This window comes from Leopardus geoffroyi, chromosome C2 (genome assembly GCF_018350155.1).
Source record: "Leopardus geoffroyi isolate Oge1 chromosome C2, O.geoffroyi_Oge1_pat1.0, whole genome shotgun sequence".
NCBI lineage: Eukaryota > Metazoa > Chordata > Mammalia > Carnivora > Felidae > Leopardus > Leopardus geoffroyi.
In genome coordinates, this window is record NC_059333.1 from 108152033 (window position 1) to 108168548 (window position 16516).

At 36.5% G+C, this 16516-nt stretch overlaps 1 protein-coding gene across 9 annotated transcripts in view; it reads right to left on the bottom strand.

Annotated features, from left to right (window-relative positions):
- Positions 1-16516, bottom strand: part of LEKR1 (leucine, glutamate and lysine rich 1) — a 225113-nt gene that overhangs the window by 97961 nt on the left and 110636 nt on the right. For all 9 annotated transcript variants that reach the window (XR_006718605.1, XR_006718601.1, XR_006718604.1 and 6 more), the window contains one exon: positions 3828-3909. Coding sequence is in view for 3 of the 9 variants with exons in the window: in XM_045503163.1 (XP_045359119.1) it covers positions 3828-3909 (82 nt within the window). In the remaining 6 variants the exon portion in view is untranslated. The remainder of the gene's footprint in view (positions 1-3827; positions 3910-16516) is intronic.

The window sequence follows — 16516 nt, forward strand, 5'->3', positions numbered from 1 at the left end:
TCAGGGGCGCCTGGGTGGCTCAGTCGGTTAAGCATCCGACTTCGGCTCAGGTCGTGATCTCGCGGTTCATGAGTTCAAGCCCCGCGTCAGGCTCTGTGCTGATGGCTCGGAGCCTGGAGCCTGTTTCGGATTCTGTGTCTCCCACTCTCTCTGAACCTCCCCCATTCATGCTCTGTGTCTCTCTGTCTCAAAAATAAATAAATGTTAAAAAAAAAATTTTAAAACAAATCACATCAGTTCACTCTCCTGCCAAACATCTTCTAATAGTTTCCCATTGCCCTCCACATAAATCCAAAATCCTCACTAGGCTCTGAACACACTGGTGTATTATTTTCTTATTGTTGCTGTAACAAATTGCCACAACCTTAGTGGTTTAAAACAACACAAACTGATTATCTTACAGTTTTCAGGTAAGAAGTCCTAACATCAAGACATCACAAGGGCTGTGTTCCTTCTGGTGGTTTTAGGGGAAAATTTGTGTCCTTGACTTTTCTAGCTTCTAGACACCACCATACTTCCTTGGCTTCTGCTCCCTTTGTCTACCTGCAAATCACAACATTTCAAATATTGCTTCCATCTTCACATCTACTTTTGTGACTTTGACCGTCTTGTTTTCCTCTTATAAGGACTTTTGCAATGACATCTGGCTTGCCTGAATAATCTAGGATAATCTCCCTCTCTCAAAAGCCTTAATTTAATCACAGGTGCAAAGTTCCTTTTGTCATGTAGAGTAACATGCTCACAGATGAGGACATGAAAATCTTTGGGAGCCATTATTCTGTCCACCACAACTGGCCTTCCTCATGTCTTGAACTTGGTCATCAAGTTCACCTGGCCTTCCTCATGTCATCAGCTTTTAAAGCTTCATTAACACTCTATCACTTTAGCAAGCATTACTGACTACCTTCTGGACATGACTACAGTTTTCTTCCTGGCCATAGAGCCCATTATCATCTTCTTTCAGGATAAATCTTGCTTGGTCTAAACTAATTGTGGTAGTCTTGTTCCCCTTGCCAGTGATTATTTAGGAGAGGGTATGCAAAGGGTTCAGCCAAAGAGCTGTAAAGAGAGGGCTGTTTGATGGCTTCTGGGAAAATTTTTTTCTCACTTCTAAGGAGACACCAGAAAAACAGGCCCTTCCTGCCTCTGGGCTGGTTACATTTGGATGTGGTACCTGGAACTGCAGTCATCTCATAATCACAAGGGACTTAGGCTTGAAGTGAAGCCAGTGCTAACGACAGCAGGATGGAGACAGAAAGAACATCAAGATCCAAGATGATTTAGCCACTCAATCAACTAAACCTGAAAACCACTCTACCTCTTGTTATTTGTAGCTCAACATCTTTACTGATTAAATCTGTTTTCAAATATATAACAAGTTCTTACAAACCTTGGAAAATATTTTCTTATAAATCTTAGGAAAAAAAGAACTTGTAAGTTCATCCATTTAAAAACTGCCTCTTTCCCTTAAGTAAAAATCCGCAAAACTGATATCCAAACATTTAAAAATCTTGAAACAAAAAAACTATCCTAAGTTGGATAGGTGAAAATGATCTCCACTTCCAGCCCCCACAAAGGAGAGGATTAAAAATTTAAAGAAACTTTATTTCACAGCACCTCCAATTTTTGGAAGTTCAAAAAGGTTTGGATATAGATAGTAAATCTCCAATTTATTAACAAATTGTACATGGAAAATTTTGAGTGAATTATTTTGACTTCTGGACACCTCCTGAGCTCTGAGCTGAACAGTCTTAGCTCTGATCCTACATGCCCACCCGACTCTATCCTCATAGTAAAGGAGGGTAGATGGAGTAGAGATGGAAAAGCCAGATACAGTCAGCATAAAGAAAGGTCTCCCGCAACTGGGGCCATTTAAGCAGTTCTCTCATAACTCAATTTTTTAAAAATGGATACTCTGCCCATTTTCTAATTTTAAGAAGCTCTTATAGGGGCACCTGGGTGGCTTAATCGGTTGAACATCTGACTCTTGGTTTCTGCTTGGGTCATGATCCCAGGGTTGTGGGATCAAGTCTCGTGTCAGGTTCCACGCTAAGAGTGGAGCCTGAGATTCTTTCCCTCTCTTCTTCTGCCTCTCTCCCTGCTTGTGTGCTCTCTCTCATTCTCTCTCTCTGTCTCTCAAATTAAAACAAAAAAGTTCTTATATCAGCAGGAAGCATCAGTTTTAGAAACTGAAACAAAAGTATCAGCATTTCTGCAATTGTATAGTGATTTCCTCCAGGTAATTTATTTGATGGACTTTAGTGAGGTGGTATTTCTCACTCCAACTCCAATCTACTCTGACTCTTATTTCTCAGCACTTACATTATAAATTATGTTAAAAATATAATTAATAAAAAAACCACAAAGCATGTGTCAATATTAAATGGGAATGTTCCTTATATATATAGAAAATTCTGTGCCAATTTATCCAGTAAAAATCAATTCATGTCACAACCCATGAGCTTTATTCTTTTTCCTCAGTATGCTTATTTCTGTAGTTAGCTTCTCTCCCAACTTGCCAGGACTCCGTTCCATATGCTGAGTCTTGATGGGTCCATAAATTCCCTTTTAATTTAGTTAGGTACGAGCCCAACTTTTCTATTCCTGGAATGTGCCTTCGTCACTTACTGAGCTACAAGAAGCCAAAGTCACACAGTAGCTGTGGCCTGAGTAGGTTGTTCTTCACATGAGGCATCCATATGGCCAAAGCCCTTCCTAATGTTACTAGAGGGTGGGGAAGAATGATTCATTCTTTCTTTCTTTGTTTCTTTCTTTCTTTCTTTCTTTCTTTCTTTCTTTCTTTCTTTCTTTTTTTTGCAATCACCATCTTGCTTCTCTTTTTTATGCTTGTTCTCATCCAGAAAGTTGCTTCCTGGGCTCAGTGAGTCATCCAAGGACCTCCTGTCACTCATTCCTTCAACCCTAGCCATCATATACAGATGGCAGAACTACTATATTTACTGTACTATTAACCACAGTGTTATAAAGCTTGAATATTTGCTTTTTCTTGTTTTTCAAACCCAAATTATTTTGCTACAAATAATTCACATATACATCACTTTGGTAGGGTATTTTCGAATTTGTTCTTCCTTGTGCTGCTAAGAATTTTATTAAACACATTGTTCTTAGGAGTAGTTCATAGTGAACACAACAGTTGGTTGCTAAGCATTCTAAATATTTATATTTCTTACGAGATTCATTCTTCCAAAATATAGGAACTGAAAAACCAGAGCTATCAGATTATATACCACAAAGAAAACAAAATCTATTTTTCAAAGATTACACAAATTCTATCTTAGTGCTATAATTATAGATGTATGATATTTATACCATAAAGTAATTTTTGAAACTTCTGTTCTAAAAAAGTTAGTTCTCTGGATATTTTACAAGGGCATTTTCTTATCAGTTGTTTTCCAATATTTTCTTTCTCATTTATATAAAGTGTAAGTACTCCAGCATTTCAAAGATACTCAAAGATACTTCTTCACAAGATACTATCTTTTTGAACTTAAAATTGGTAATTTTAAGAAACAACTTAAAAGTTGTTTCTTCTGGATAGATAAGAGAGAGAGAATGTGAAGAGACAAAAGTTAGAGAATATTTCACATTAAGTTACGTTTGAACAACCAGGGAAACCTTTAATACAAGAATAAGTTAAGTCTCTTACTGAGGGAAAGAAACATTTCATGTATTTAAAAATATTTACAGATCCTTTAATATACAACATACGCCAGAAAAGTACCTGAGAAAAGCAGGAGACCACACTCACACAACTAAATTACTGCCAAAGAGTCACAGAGAACACGGTTGTTCAATGTTCATCTTACATGAGCTTTTCTTTATAGTTGTCAATCTCTGTCACTGCCTTCTGATGTTTTAGCCCAAGTGCCTCTACTTGACATTGTAAACCTGAAATGACACAATATATTCATCTGATTAGCACATTCTAAATGTCCAGATATTTTCATAGTGTAAACCATATTCTTTGAGAATTGCCACTCAGCTCCTGCAGCATACTGCCGCTGTTTACTCCACTTTGCCTGGGTATGCAGCTCATCTCTTCTCTGAAACCCCACGGAATTAATAGTTTTTGACAGAGCCAATTTATTGGCCTCTTTCTGCCCCCATCATCTTCCTAATTTTCAAACACCCAATGGCCTAAATTTTACTGATGTTTTGAAAGGCAATGTATGTAGCTGACACACATATGTTGATGTGATCATGTGGCTCATCTCTGAAACACCTGACTGCCTGAGCTTGCTTTTGTGGTCTGGAACTGAGAAGTATCGCTGAGGCCTCCTGGCAGAACTGAAATAGACAAACCATGTGCATTGCTCCCGGTAAAGAATTTGTTAACTCTGGGTAGCATCTAATGGGCATTTTAATGACTTTCAAAGCCAAGATATACAAGCAGGAAATTGGCTTCCATAGTCTGGGGAATTCAAGCAGCGCTTGAGGAAGATTATTCACACAGCGGTGTCTAACGTGTGTGGATGCAGAACTGAAACTAAAGCAGAAAGAATAAATGGCTTGCATGAAGTGGGTCTTGCCATTAGCCTGTGTGTGGGAACTATGATCTGAACCCCCAATGCAATGACAGCCCTTGTCGGCACTCTTTTTGAGTAGGGTAGAAAACACACTGACACAAATGGACTAACTGGTTTCTATGGAGAAGATAATTTAGCACACTGGAATTATAAAATTTCTATGTTATAGCTGCTCAGATGTTTTAATAACATATTTTTAATAGTAAACTTTAAAATCTTTATGCATCCATACATTTCTCTATATATCCTCAATCTGTCTTCTTAACTTTGTTTTATGAAGAAAAGCTTAAAGCAGAAAACAAATTCACGCTAAATGAATGTTTTAATGAAGTATTTTCCAGACATGAATATAAATCTTTATGTTTATCCAGTACTTTCACATACATTATTTAATTTTATCTCTCAAACTTCTCTCTGGTGCAATAAGCCCCATTTTTCAAATGAGAATAAAAGGAGAGCTTCTCTGATTCTCTTGCCTGGTATCTTCCAATGAATAAATGCATTAGCCAACAGTTTAGACTGAAGGTTTTTAACTCAGCCTAAGTGATCAATTTGAGAGGATAACCCCTCAAAGTAAGATTTAATATGGACTTACATGGTAGATAATATTTGTGGGGTACATCTTTCCCAGTGATTGAGTGATTATATGAAGGAAAAGATAACATACAGATAATTTATTTTTGAGTACAACCTTCTGGAACAAAGCAATTTCTCATGAATGTTACACAATGTATTGCTTTGTTATTAAGTCCATATGGATTTGCAGAGAGGTTCTATTCACAACGACACAGCCAAAAGATTTCAACCAAATCCTCTGAAGAATAAGGAGGGAGGGAGGTTAATGTTTGTTGATATGCACTATGTGGCACTAGGAAAAATGCTTTCTCCCATATCATTTCATTCATAGTCACAGCTACCATGAAAAACAGGTACGCATTTTATTTTTACCAGTGAAGACTCTAAGGACCTGAGTAACTAACTTATCAAAGGTCACATAACTAGTTAGAAGTGATCCTGTGATTCAAACTCAGGTTGAACTCATCCCAAAGTCCTTATCTTTCTAACTCTCCTACATGGAATCTCAAACTATAAAAGCTGCAAGGGGATATGATGTTTGTTCATGGAAGTATGGTTAGTGTAGCTATAGATCTATTTAACATATCTAAGAATCTTCCAAGAGAGATACTTAACAAATGAAAAGTATTATTTTGCATAATCTACATAGTAAATTAGTAGAATATCTAACCCCAGGAGGTGGTGTAGATTTAATTTTTTTAAAATTTTTTTTAACGTTTATTTATTTTTGGGACAGAGAGAGACAGAGCATGAACGGGGGAGGGGCAGAGAGAGAGGGAGACACAGAATCGGAAACAGGCTCCAGGCTCTGAGCCATCAGCCCAGAGCCTGACGCGGGGCTTGAGCTCACTGACAGCGAGATCGTGACCTGAGCTGAAGTCGGACGCTTAACCGACTGAGCCACCCAGGCGCCCCAGATTTAATTTTTGAAAATTCAAAATTTAATATAATTAATGAAAGATATTAAGACAAATATGGTATCATTGTGACCAATTTTATGTGTCTGACACCAGAGAGAACTATTATGCCTTCTTATTAATGTCCTTTGGTGCTTCTGTCAGGACATAAACTAGATAAAGCATGGGTCTGAGCCCATCTAATAAACCTCATGCTATCACTCCTAAGTACAGCTATTATTAAGAGAAAGAATTGACTATCTTGAAAACAAACTCCAGGTAATTGGTATAGATATGTGAATTTTATCCAGTTCTCAATTACCTGCTAATTAGTAGAACAGTAGATAGTAAAAATGACAGCATGTTTACAGCACTGGAAAGTATTCTTAAGATTACATTTGAATATACTTGTGCATCATAGTTCCAGAACTTACTAAGTTTAAGGGAAAATAAACTACAGTCATGACCCACTATACTTTCCAGTATTATTTTCTCTGCATACCCACCCGAATCTCCCTTTCTCCCTGTTTCAAGATAAGCATAGACAGCTTAGTCTAATTCACAGTGCCTGATGAGCAAAGAAGCCACTTCCTTTAGACAATTTACTATGTATTTACAGCATCTTTGAGTCAAAACAGGGAAAAGAAATAGACATTTTACTCTACAACACAGAAACTATAGAAGGTTGCCATGTGAAGTAAGTAGAAACAGAAAATACAAGTAGTGTCAACAAAGAAATCACTTTATATAAACAGAGAAGATACACATAGAATTGAGGAAAGAAAAGGATTCATTATGAATAATCCATAATGTAAACAGACCAGCAGTGTATAATTAAGAGTTAATATATTTTCATGGATGTTTTTTGTTGTTATTGTTGTTGCTTGGTTTTTACTTTTGGTTACATTTTCTCTAATAAAGAAGTTCTAAGAATAATTTTGAAAACGCACAGAACCTGTCTTCACTGTTCCGAATGAGAAATAAACATACTATTAGTTTATTATTGGGTCTGGTAGACTAGTAGGGTTGTTTTGTTTTTGGAAGCAGAGTCCCCAGTTCCTGTCCTTAATAAAGGAGCACAGTTAGGATAAGAACCAGAAAGATTAAGCCACCTGCACAAGACCGCTCCTTCAGTTCCTGAGGCAAGGAGTTCTTAAATAAGTGTATTGTTCTGTGCAGTCCTTCTCTATAGTGAAATAAATTCAACTTCAATTTTCTGTCATTCAGCATGACATTGGATTATGAGGCAAAAGGCCCTAAATGCCTACAAAAAGAAAGGAAGCATTGGCTTTAAACACCATGCAGATGTAAGGCGGAACCCATGGAAACAATCCAAAATTTACAACAGCAAATTCTACTATGATGTGACTGCGTTCTTTAGAGATATTAAATAAGAAGCAAATGATTTTAAATGAACAAGACAAAAAAGAGCTCTTAGCCTCTCTTCATACGAAGCCAGCTGCTTGCTGGATAGCATTACACAGGCATCAGATTTGGGCTAATTAGTCATTTAAGAGAATGCTGTTATTCCAAAAGGTTTCTAGAAACTACAAATACAAAAGGTATTCATAGTTATTTTATAGAAGGATAGAAAACATTACAGTCACTTGGGAGAGTATATTCAGTATAATGTTTGAGAAAACAATAAATAGAACCTTCATAGTGGAAAGATATTTCAAGTTTAAAGCTTTCTGGATAAATACAAAAAAAAAAAAATCTGGTTCAAAGTGGAGGTAACTGAGTTTAGGTTCAAGAAGCAGAATGACATGGTGCCTGGGTGGCTCAGCCAGTTAAGCATCCAACTTTGGCTCAGGTCATGATCTCACGGTTTGTGGGTTCAAGCCCCGTGATGGGCTCTGTGCTGACAGCTTGGAGCCTGGATCTTGGAGCCTGCTTCAGATTCTGTATCTCCTTCTCTCTCTGCCCCTCCCCCACTTGTGTTCTGTCTCTCTCTGTCTCTCAAAAATAAATAAATGAAGAAAAGAAGAAGAGGAAGAGAAAAAAGAAGAAAAATGAAAAAACAAATAAGCAGAAGAATTGGCCCCCAGAGATCCAGATCTAGGGGAATTTTTTTTAATGAGAAATTGAAGGCTGTGTAATTTTTTTTTTTAAATGGTAGAGATAACTGAAGGAAAGGAAAAACAGAAGTTTATCATTGTTTATACACTCTTTTGATAGGGTAACATAAAAGTGTAGAGCATGACCTCTAAAGCCAGACTGCCTATTTTCAAATCCTGGCTCTGTTTCTATGAGCTGTGCGACTTTAGGTACTTTAGTTTCCTTACCTAGAAAACAGTTACTGCAGCACAGGAGTGAGAATTAAGACTTAATTAATATATGTAAACAGGAGAACAGTAGCAGGCACATAGTGAGCACTCCTGAACTGCTATCTCTTATCATTGGTGGTACCATTGAGACCATCTGGCCCCCAACCTCACTTCCACTCTGAATCTCATCACTTTTCACCTTGAGGACCTTGTCCTTGCAAGTGTCATCAGTGGTTATCCTTGGATGGAGAAGGGTAAAAATGAAGGTTTTATAACAACCTACAGAGTTACTACGGCCATATGTTAAAACTTGTTAAATGTGGGTGACAGATTCACTCACATTTGTTATATTATTCTCTGTATTTTTGTTTGACATATGTAATGTTATTTATACATATAAATACATATAATTTAAATATTTTAAATATATAACATTTAAATATTTGTATATATAAATATAAATGTATATATAATCTATATAGTGCTGTTATATTATTCTCTGTTTTTTTCTGTTTGACATACATAATGTCATTTATATATGTAATGTCTATATATGTATATATATATACGTATATACATATATATATATATATATATATATATACACATATATATATATATATATAGTGCTGCATATATAGGTTAGAGACAGGTCTTGCTTGTATGGTCAAGGATGATAGCATGTTCTGTACGAAGGAGTCTAATCAACTCAGTTCTGGGTGTTCAAGGTAGGAAAGAAAACAAAGATTAGAGATCTTGATATGGAAGTGGGGGATGAGGTTGAAACTAAAGACAACTCATTGGATTCTTTGAATAGCTGGAGGGATATATAGTAACAAGGGGGTTGTTAATTTCATTTTCTTTAAAGATATTTGGATTGGGGCACCTGGGTGGCTGAGTCGGTTAAGCGTCCAGCTTCGACTCAGATCATGATCTCACAGTTTGTGGGTTCAAGCCCCACGTTGGGCTCTGTGCTGACAGCTCAGAGCCTGGAGCCTGCTTCGATTCTGTGTCTCCCTCTCTCTCTCTGCCCCTCGCCTGCTCACACTCTGTCTCTCTCTCTCAAAAATAAACATAAAAAAAATTTAAAAAAAAAGATATTTGGATATATTATTGGATTTGGGAATAATCCATTCTAAAGGGAACCATTCTACAGTGCTTGTGAATTTAATGTACGCTTTCTAACTTGCTCCTTATGTGTGAAAAAATTGTACTCTTTGCAGGTGTTTTTAAAAACTACACAAGTGGTGTTAAGGTATAAATCTCATTTTAATTCTTACTTGTCTTCACTACACATTGTTTTTGAGATCTACCCATGTAGCCACACACAGATATGATTCACTCCTTTCTGTCATATAATGTCTAATGCGTGCACATACGTATTTTACTGATCTACTCCCATAGTGATGGAACCTACTTGCTTGCAACTTTGTGTCACCACAAGTAATCCTGCAACAAAAGCTTTTTACCCATTTTCCTGTGTACTTATAGGGGAATTTTTCTGCAGTAAGAGGTCACAGGCATACACATACATCACTAATGCCAAATGGTTCCCAGGATGGAGCACCAATGTGTACTACTACCTCACTAAATGAAGGGCCCTGCTTTCCTCTCCTTATTAAAAAGAGCTATTTAGGAGCACCTGGGTGGCTCAGTCAGTTAAGTGGCTGATTTAGGCTCAAGTCATGATCTCACTGGTTCGTGAGTTCAAGCCCCGCGTTGGGCTTTGTGCTGACAGCTCAGAGCCTGGGGTCTGCTTCAGATTCTGTGACTCCCTCTCTCTCTGCCCATCCCCCACTCATACTCTGTCTCAAAAATAAAATGTTAAAAAAAGGAACTATTTACAATTGTTTTTTGCCAATCCACAGGGTGCAAAGTAGTGTCTCAGTGTTGGCTTAATCTGCAGTTCTCTGCTTACTACTGAAGCTAATCATCTCATCTTACACATCTTAGTCATTTCTGTCTCCTTTTTCATGATTTGCCTTTTCCCCAGTCTCTTTTCTATCTACTCTAATCAAGTTTTCTTCTTCACTCTTCCACAGGAATAGCTATTTTTAAAATTATGAATGACATGCTACCCTGGCAATTCCAAAATTCAATTCTCTGCTGTTACATAATTCAAACTTCTAGCAGCATTTGACACAATTGTTTGCTTCCTCTTTGAAACACGCTTCTTGTGTCCATTACACTATATTCTCTGGTTTCCTCCTACCTCATTGGCTATTGTTTTCTCAGTCTCTATTGATGGTCCTTATTCTTAGATACACTCTAAATATTAGGAAGCACCAGAGTTCAGTTCATAGCCCTTTTATCTACCTGCATTTTCTCTCTAGCAGATCTCATCTAGTCTCATGGCTTTGAATAGCATACATATATAAAGGTGTCTTCCATCATCATTATCACAACTAATAAGTGTTGAGTCCTTACTATGTACCAAGCACTATATTCTGACTGCATTATAGTAATTTAATCTTCACAAGGTAAACTACCTAGAATGTAAATTCCATGACAGCAGAAGCCTTATGTTATATTCACAGTGTTTGAGACATGGAAAGTACTCAAAAAAATAATTGTTGAATGAATGAATGAAATTTTGTAGATAATGGAAATAAGGATGCTAGCAAATGTCTAAAATTATGTACCTAAGATTAAAAGACATGGAACAGAAAGAGTTGTACAGTTTTCATTGATAATACCTAATATGTATCTTGGCATTGAAATGCAACTTTCTTATTAATAGGTCACTCTACTTCAATAGGCACTTATTGAGTGTCTACTCTGTTTTAGGTAGGGTCCATGCAAACTGGAATCAGTGTATAAATATCAATAAGATATACTCCCTTGTCACTAGAGAAATTATAACCAAGTTCCTCATTTTGCCTTCAAGAATGATGACTTAGGTTTTAAATAACAAATCAACTCCTTTAAACTTAAACCTGTTCTATTTTTCCAATATTTTAAATCATTATATTTAGGTAGATAGTTAATTATGTGGCTGAAATTGTGGGATTTCTGATCAAATATAAGTGATGTGAATGAACACAATCAGTATGCTGCATTCAGATAAAATTTATATGTATATATCGCAGTTTGATGAGCTTAGACCTTTACAAAAGTAATGTTTCACTTAATTTTTTTAAATGAGCATTAACAGAAGAAACCTTTGCAGATGTAAGAATATATGCAAATAATAGAAGAAAGTTCTATAATGAGTATTCAACTATATCAATTGCAAATTAACATATTTTAACTTTAACAAACATTTTACAAAGCTCAGATGGTTATATAGCCGCTTGGAAAATTCATTTCATTTTACGGTTTATATTTCAGAGGTTTGATTCACATCTATTTTGAAACAAGTATACTTGAAGTACATTAACATTTTCCACATAATGCCAGAAAGGACTGAAATAACATTTGGAGATTTTAATACATCAGATGCTAGAACAGGTGTGGATATACAGCAAAAAATTGCAATTCAGTCCAGATGTAGTTATATTAAGACCAGAAAGTTATTTAGCTAGGTAATTGTGGGGAAGGGGGAGTAGGGATATTCATTAAATCAAGCTAAGGAGATAATGAGATATTTAAAATTTGGGAGTGAATTATATTCTGATATTTAAAAAAAATTTTTTTAATGTTTATTTTTGAGAGAGACAGACAAAGCATGAGCAGGGGAGGGGTAGACACAGAGGGAGACACAGAATCCTAAGCAGGTTCCAGGCTCTGAAATGTCAGGACAGAGCCCGAATTCACGAACTATGAGATCATAACCTGAGCTGAAGTTGGTTGCTTAACCGACTGAGCCACCCAGGTGCCCCAATTATATTCTGATACTAAGAACCAAGAATTTACTCCAGAATGAAAAAAAACAAAAACAAAAAACAAAAAAAGCTTCTAAACGTTCACTGGAGTTTATTCTGAACATTAAACCAACCCAATATAAGATGAATATAATTGTAACTTATGGTGGGGCTTATGAAATATTACAAATTATGGATAGATAAGACACAAGGAGTCTTAAATTCAATTTTTTAAAAAAAATATTTTTTTCAACGTTTTATTTTTTATTTTTGGGACAGAGAGAGACAGAGCATGAACGGGGGAGGGGCAGAGAGAGAGAGGGAGACACAGAATCGGAAACAGGCTCCAGGCTCTGAGCCATCAGCCCAGAGCCTGACGTGGGGCTCGAACTCCTGGACCGCGAGATCGTGACCTGGCTGAAGTCGGACGCTTAACCGACTGCGCCCCCCAGGCGCCCCTCAATTTTTTATTAGTATAGTTAAAACTACTCTTTCTCAACTGGCAAACAGAAATAATACATCATCTATATCATAGGAACAATACTGATGGCTTTAGAAACTTCTGAATACTTTAGAACAGTACTTTATTTTCTGACAAATTTGTACATATAAGTAAATTCACAAGCCATACACATATATATTGTAATGAGATTTTTCAAGACTGAAAAATACTAGTAATGGATATGGACAGGGACCTATAACGAACAGAGTATTAGCTAAAAACATTTGTGGGATAAAAAGAAAAATACTTAGGGTTAATAATAAAGTAAATGAATAAATGGAAGATAGAGAAGTTTAGATCTAAAAATGTTTAAGATATTTTCAAATAAAGTCACATAATCATACAAACATCAGTTTCTTTAATAAGTTACTGTGTTTTTAAAAATTTTTTTAATGTTTATTTATTTTTGAGAGAGGGGGGGAGGGACTGAGCGTGAGTGGGGGAAGGGCAGAGTGGAAGAGAGACACAGAAAACAGGCTCCAGGCTCTGAACTGTCAGCACAAAGCCCCACACGGGGCTCAAACTTGGGAACAGCAAGATCATGACCTAGGCTGAAGACGGATGCTTAACCGACTGAGACACCCAGATGCCCCTAACTTAGTGTATTTTATAATCAGAATGCTTGCAGAGATTCCTATATACAGGATAACTTTATGCGAAACCGTGAAGGAGATGAAGTGCATCTTTAGCCACAGAGAGTTCTGATTTTTCCCTTTCCCCTTGTTGTGCTAGGATGGCAGTAAAATAGGTAAAGGTCAATAATTTCTTCAAAAGTTTGTTTTCATGCTACAAAATTACTTTGTGCTAATTGCACTAAAAATTATACCACACAATTATATAATTTAAAGGTGTCAAGCAAAAACACAAAAAAATATATAATTTGAAGACTAAAGAGATCATAAGGCAACACTAACAGATATGTGAAAAGATTTAGCTAGGAGGAAGTTTATCACAACATAATTTTAACAGAAAAAAAAAAGTGAAAACAATTGTCCAAACCTGGGATGCAATGAAATAATGATTCACACTAAATGAAAAAAACTATGAATATTTTTGACATGGAAAAATTTCATAAAGGGGAAATGGGGGGTTGGAGATGATAAAATTCTATCATTCCATTATACCCCTACCCATCTTATAACCCATCCCTTAACCCATCAGTAGTTCCCATAACTTGTCACCAGATGTCTACTGTCCTCCAGATCTCTCCTCCCTTCACCTTATGGAAACTTGTGCTTATTACCAGTATTGGAAGTAGTCTGGCACAGTAGCTCTCCTGAAGTTTAAATTAATGATAACAATATATATGTTTTAATGCTCCCAGGCACTGGAGTTTAAGGGTTAAGAGCCCCAATTTTGGCAGCCCAATTCTGGACACAGGTTCCAATTCTGCTGATTAGTAGCCATGTAGCTTTGGGCAAATGACTTAATTCCCTAAACCTCAGTAATCTCATCTGTAAACTAGAGATAATAAAAGTGATTAATCTAGGAGGACAGGAGGGTAAAAAGTGAGTACACCATGACTACATTGCGCCTGGCGTACGGTTAACACTTGGTGAATGTTAGCTGTTATTTAGGCTTCAGTGGGAAAGCTACCTGAACTCATGGGAATGATTTTTTTTTTTTTTTTAATGATGTCAGGATAGTATTAGCGGTTAGCAAGTAGGAGAGAGATGCTGGTAAGAGATGAGAGACATTGGACACAGGGCACATGGGGTGGTCACTTTTTTCTCATTCAGATAGTGTTGTCATTACTCATGCAATCGGCCCAGAAATGCGGATGTAGATGAACAGGAAGTGTGTTGTGTGCCTGAGTGAGTCCATATATGAAAGAGTGACTCGTTGTGAGTATAGGCAGGAGTGTGTCCATATGGGTGTTAGGGACATGGTAGATGAACCCTCTTTCTCTCCATTGCTTGGGTGGAGTTGTCCTGAAGATTTAGCATCCTTCAAGTAGAAGTCATGTATATGACACAGATCTGTTCCTGACTAAGCCTAGATTTTGTCACATGATAGGTACCTAATTAATAGTACTAAATGACCAAATTAATTGGTGATTGGTGACTGAATGGGCAGAAGAGAACTTACATTGGGGGGGGGAGGGGAACACAGTCACATTAGGCCACAAGTATATAGAATGGAAGAAAGAATTAAAGGGCCAAATAAGCCCATCAGATTAAAAAACAGAAGAAAAGATAAAGTCTAAAATTTACCCTAAAGTCTTGAGGTGGATGGTGCAGTCAAAGAAAAGGCAGAGAAAGTAGCAAGTCTACTAACGTTAAAAGAGGAAAACCATGCTGGATTGAAAGAATGAAGAAGCAATGGCATAGGTGAAAAAATGACTAGAGAATAAACCAGAATTACAGCTATCTCAAAGGAAAGAAAGGAGTCTCAGAGGAGAGACATCCATCCTAAGTTGTGGCTGCCTAAGGTCATTGTTGAAAATTCCTCTAGGATTCAAACATTTGTAAAACAGAAATAATATGTAGAGATAACTTTATTTGAAAGTTCAAAGTTGGGAACAAATAAAAAACATAATTTTTTAAGAATCCACTGATCAAAAATCAAGTGGCTTCCACAGAAGACCCCTTTATTAGACTTCACATTCCAGTGGTGACCTGGTTCAGTAAAAAACCAACCAACCAACCAACCAACCAACCAACCAACAAACAAAACCTCTCTGGGTTCCAGTGAGGACTATCTGGCTTGAATTTGTGTACAGACCCTAGGAAAACAGTATTTTGTGTTTTCCTCTGCTTTGGGGTATACAAGTAGCCCACAGTATCCCAATATCAAGCTGGTCTCTTTCAGAATCTGTTAGATTTAGTTATAACGAAGGGTTACTATAAACCTTGGTTTTCTGTTTGTAAAATCAGTATTTCTCCCCTTTTACTGGAAGCCAAGGGTGCATTATTCATAATGGAATCCAAGGGTTCAAAGGAATCATAAAGGCTGGTCAATTCACCATTGTGAGTGTCCTTTGAACATCAAACCTTGCAGGAAATGTCACAGTGGAATTCTGTTCATTGACTCTTCCATCCACCATACAACAGTTGACTCTTGAATTAATTGTAGCCACTTCCTTCTTCAGCAACCTGTTGTATTACTGTTAAAGCTAACCAAGGCTGACTAGAAGATAAATTAGTGGAGGCAAATGGACCTTTGGGCAAATAGGAATTAAAATTTATAGTTTCCCTTTGTTATTAAAGGAGTATTTTTTAAATTCTAATACTTTATCCCAAATAGAATAATTTGGTTTGCTATTATACCAGGAAAACCAATTTAAAATGCAATTTACTATTTGTATAGTCTTTAAGGGTTTCTACAGTTGATTTTGTTAACTTTGGGTAAGATGGGTAAGAAACACTATCATATGTCCATTTCACAGATAAAGTAATTGAGTCAAAGAAATTAATAACTTGTCCAAAGGCCATAAAATGCACAAAGAGAGCCAGAATGTAGAAGTATTTGACTGTTGGATCACTATTTTTTTTTCAACTAAACTGCACTGCTCATTTGATTATTTTTTACTTTAATAGAGAATCTACCAATTAAGGAATGTAGTTCTTATATATGCTACAAAATGGATGAAAGTCAAAAATATTATCTAAGTCAAAGAAGTCAGACATGAAAGATTGCATATTATATGGTTCTATTTAAATGAAATGTCAAGAACAGGGAAATCTACAGAGACAGAAAGCAGACTAATGATTGATGGGGGAAGGGCAGAAAGGTGAGGGGAGTGGCAGTTAATGACCGTGATGTTTCTTTTTGAGGTGATAGAAATGCTCTAGATTGTGGTGGTGGTTGTATACCTCTACAAATACCCTAAAAACAATGAAAGTGTACTCTTAGAATGGGTGAATTTTATGATATTTAAATTATTTCTCAATACAGCTATTTTTAAAAAATGCAACAAAGATAT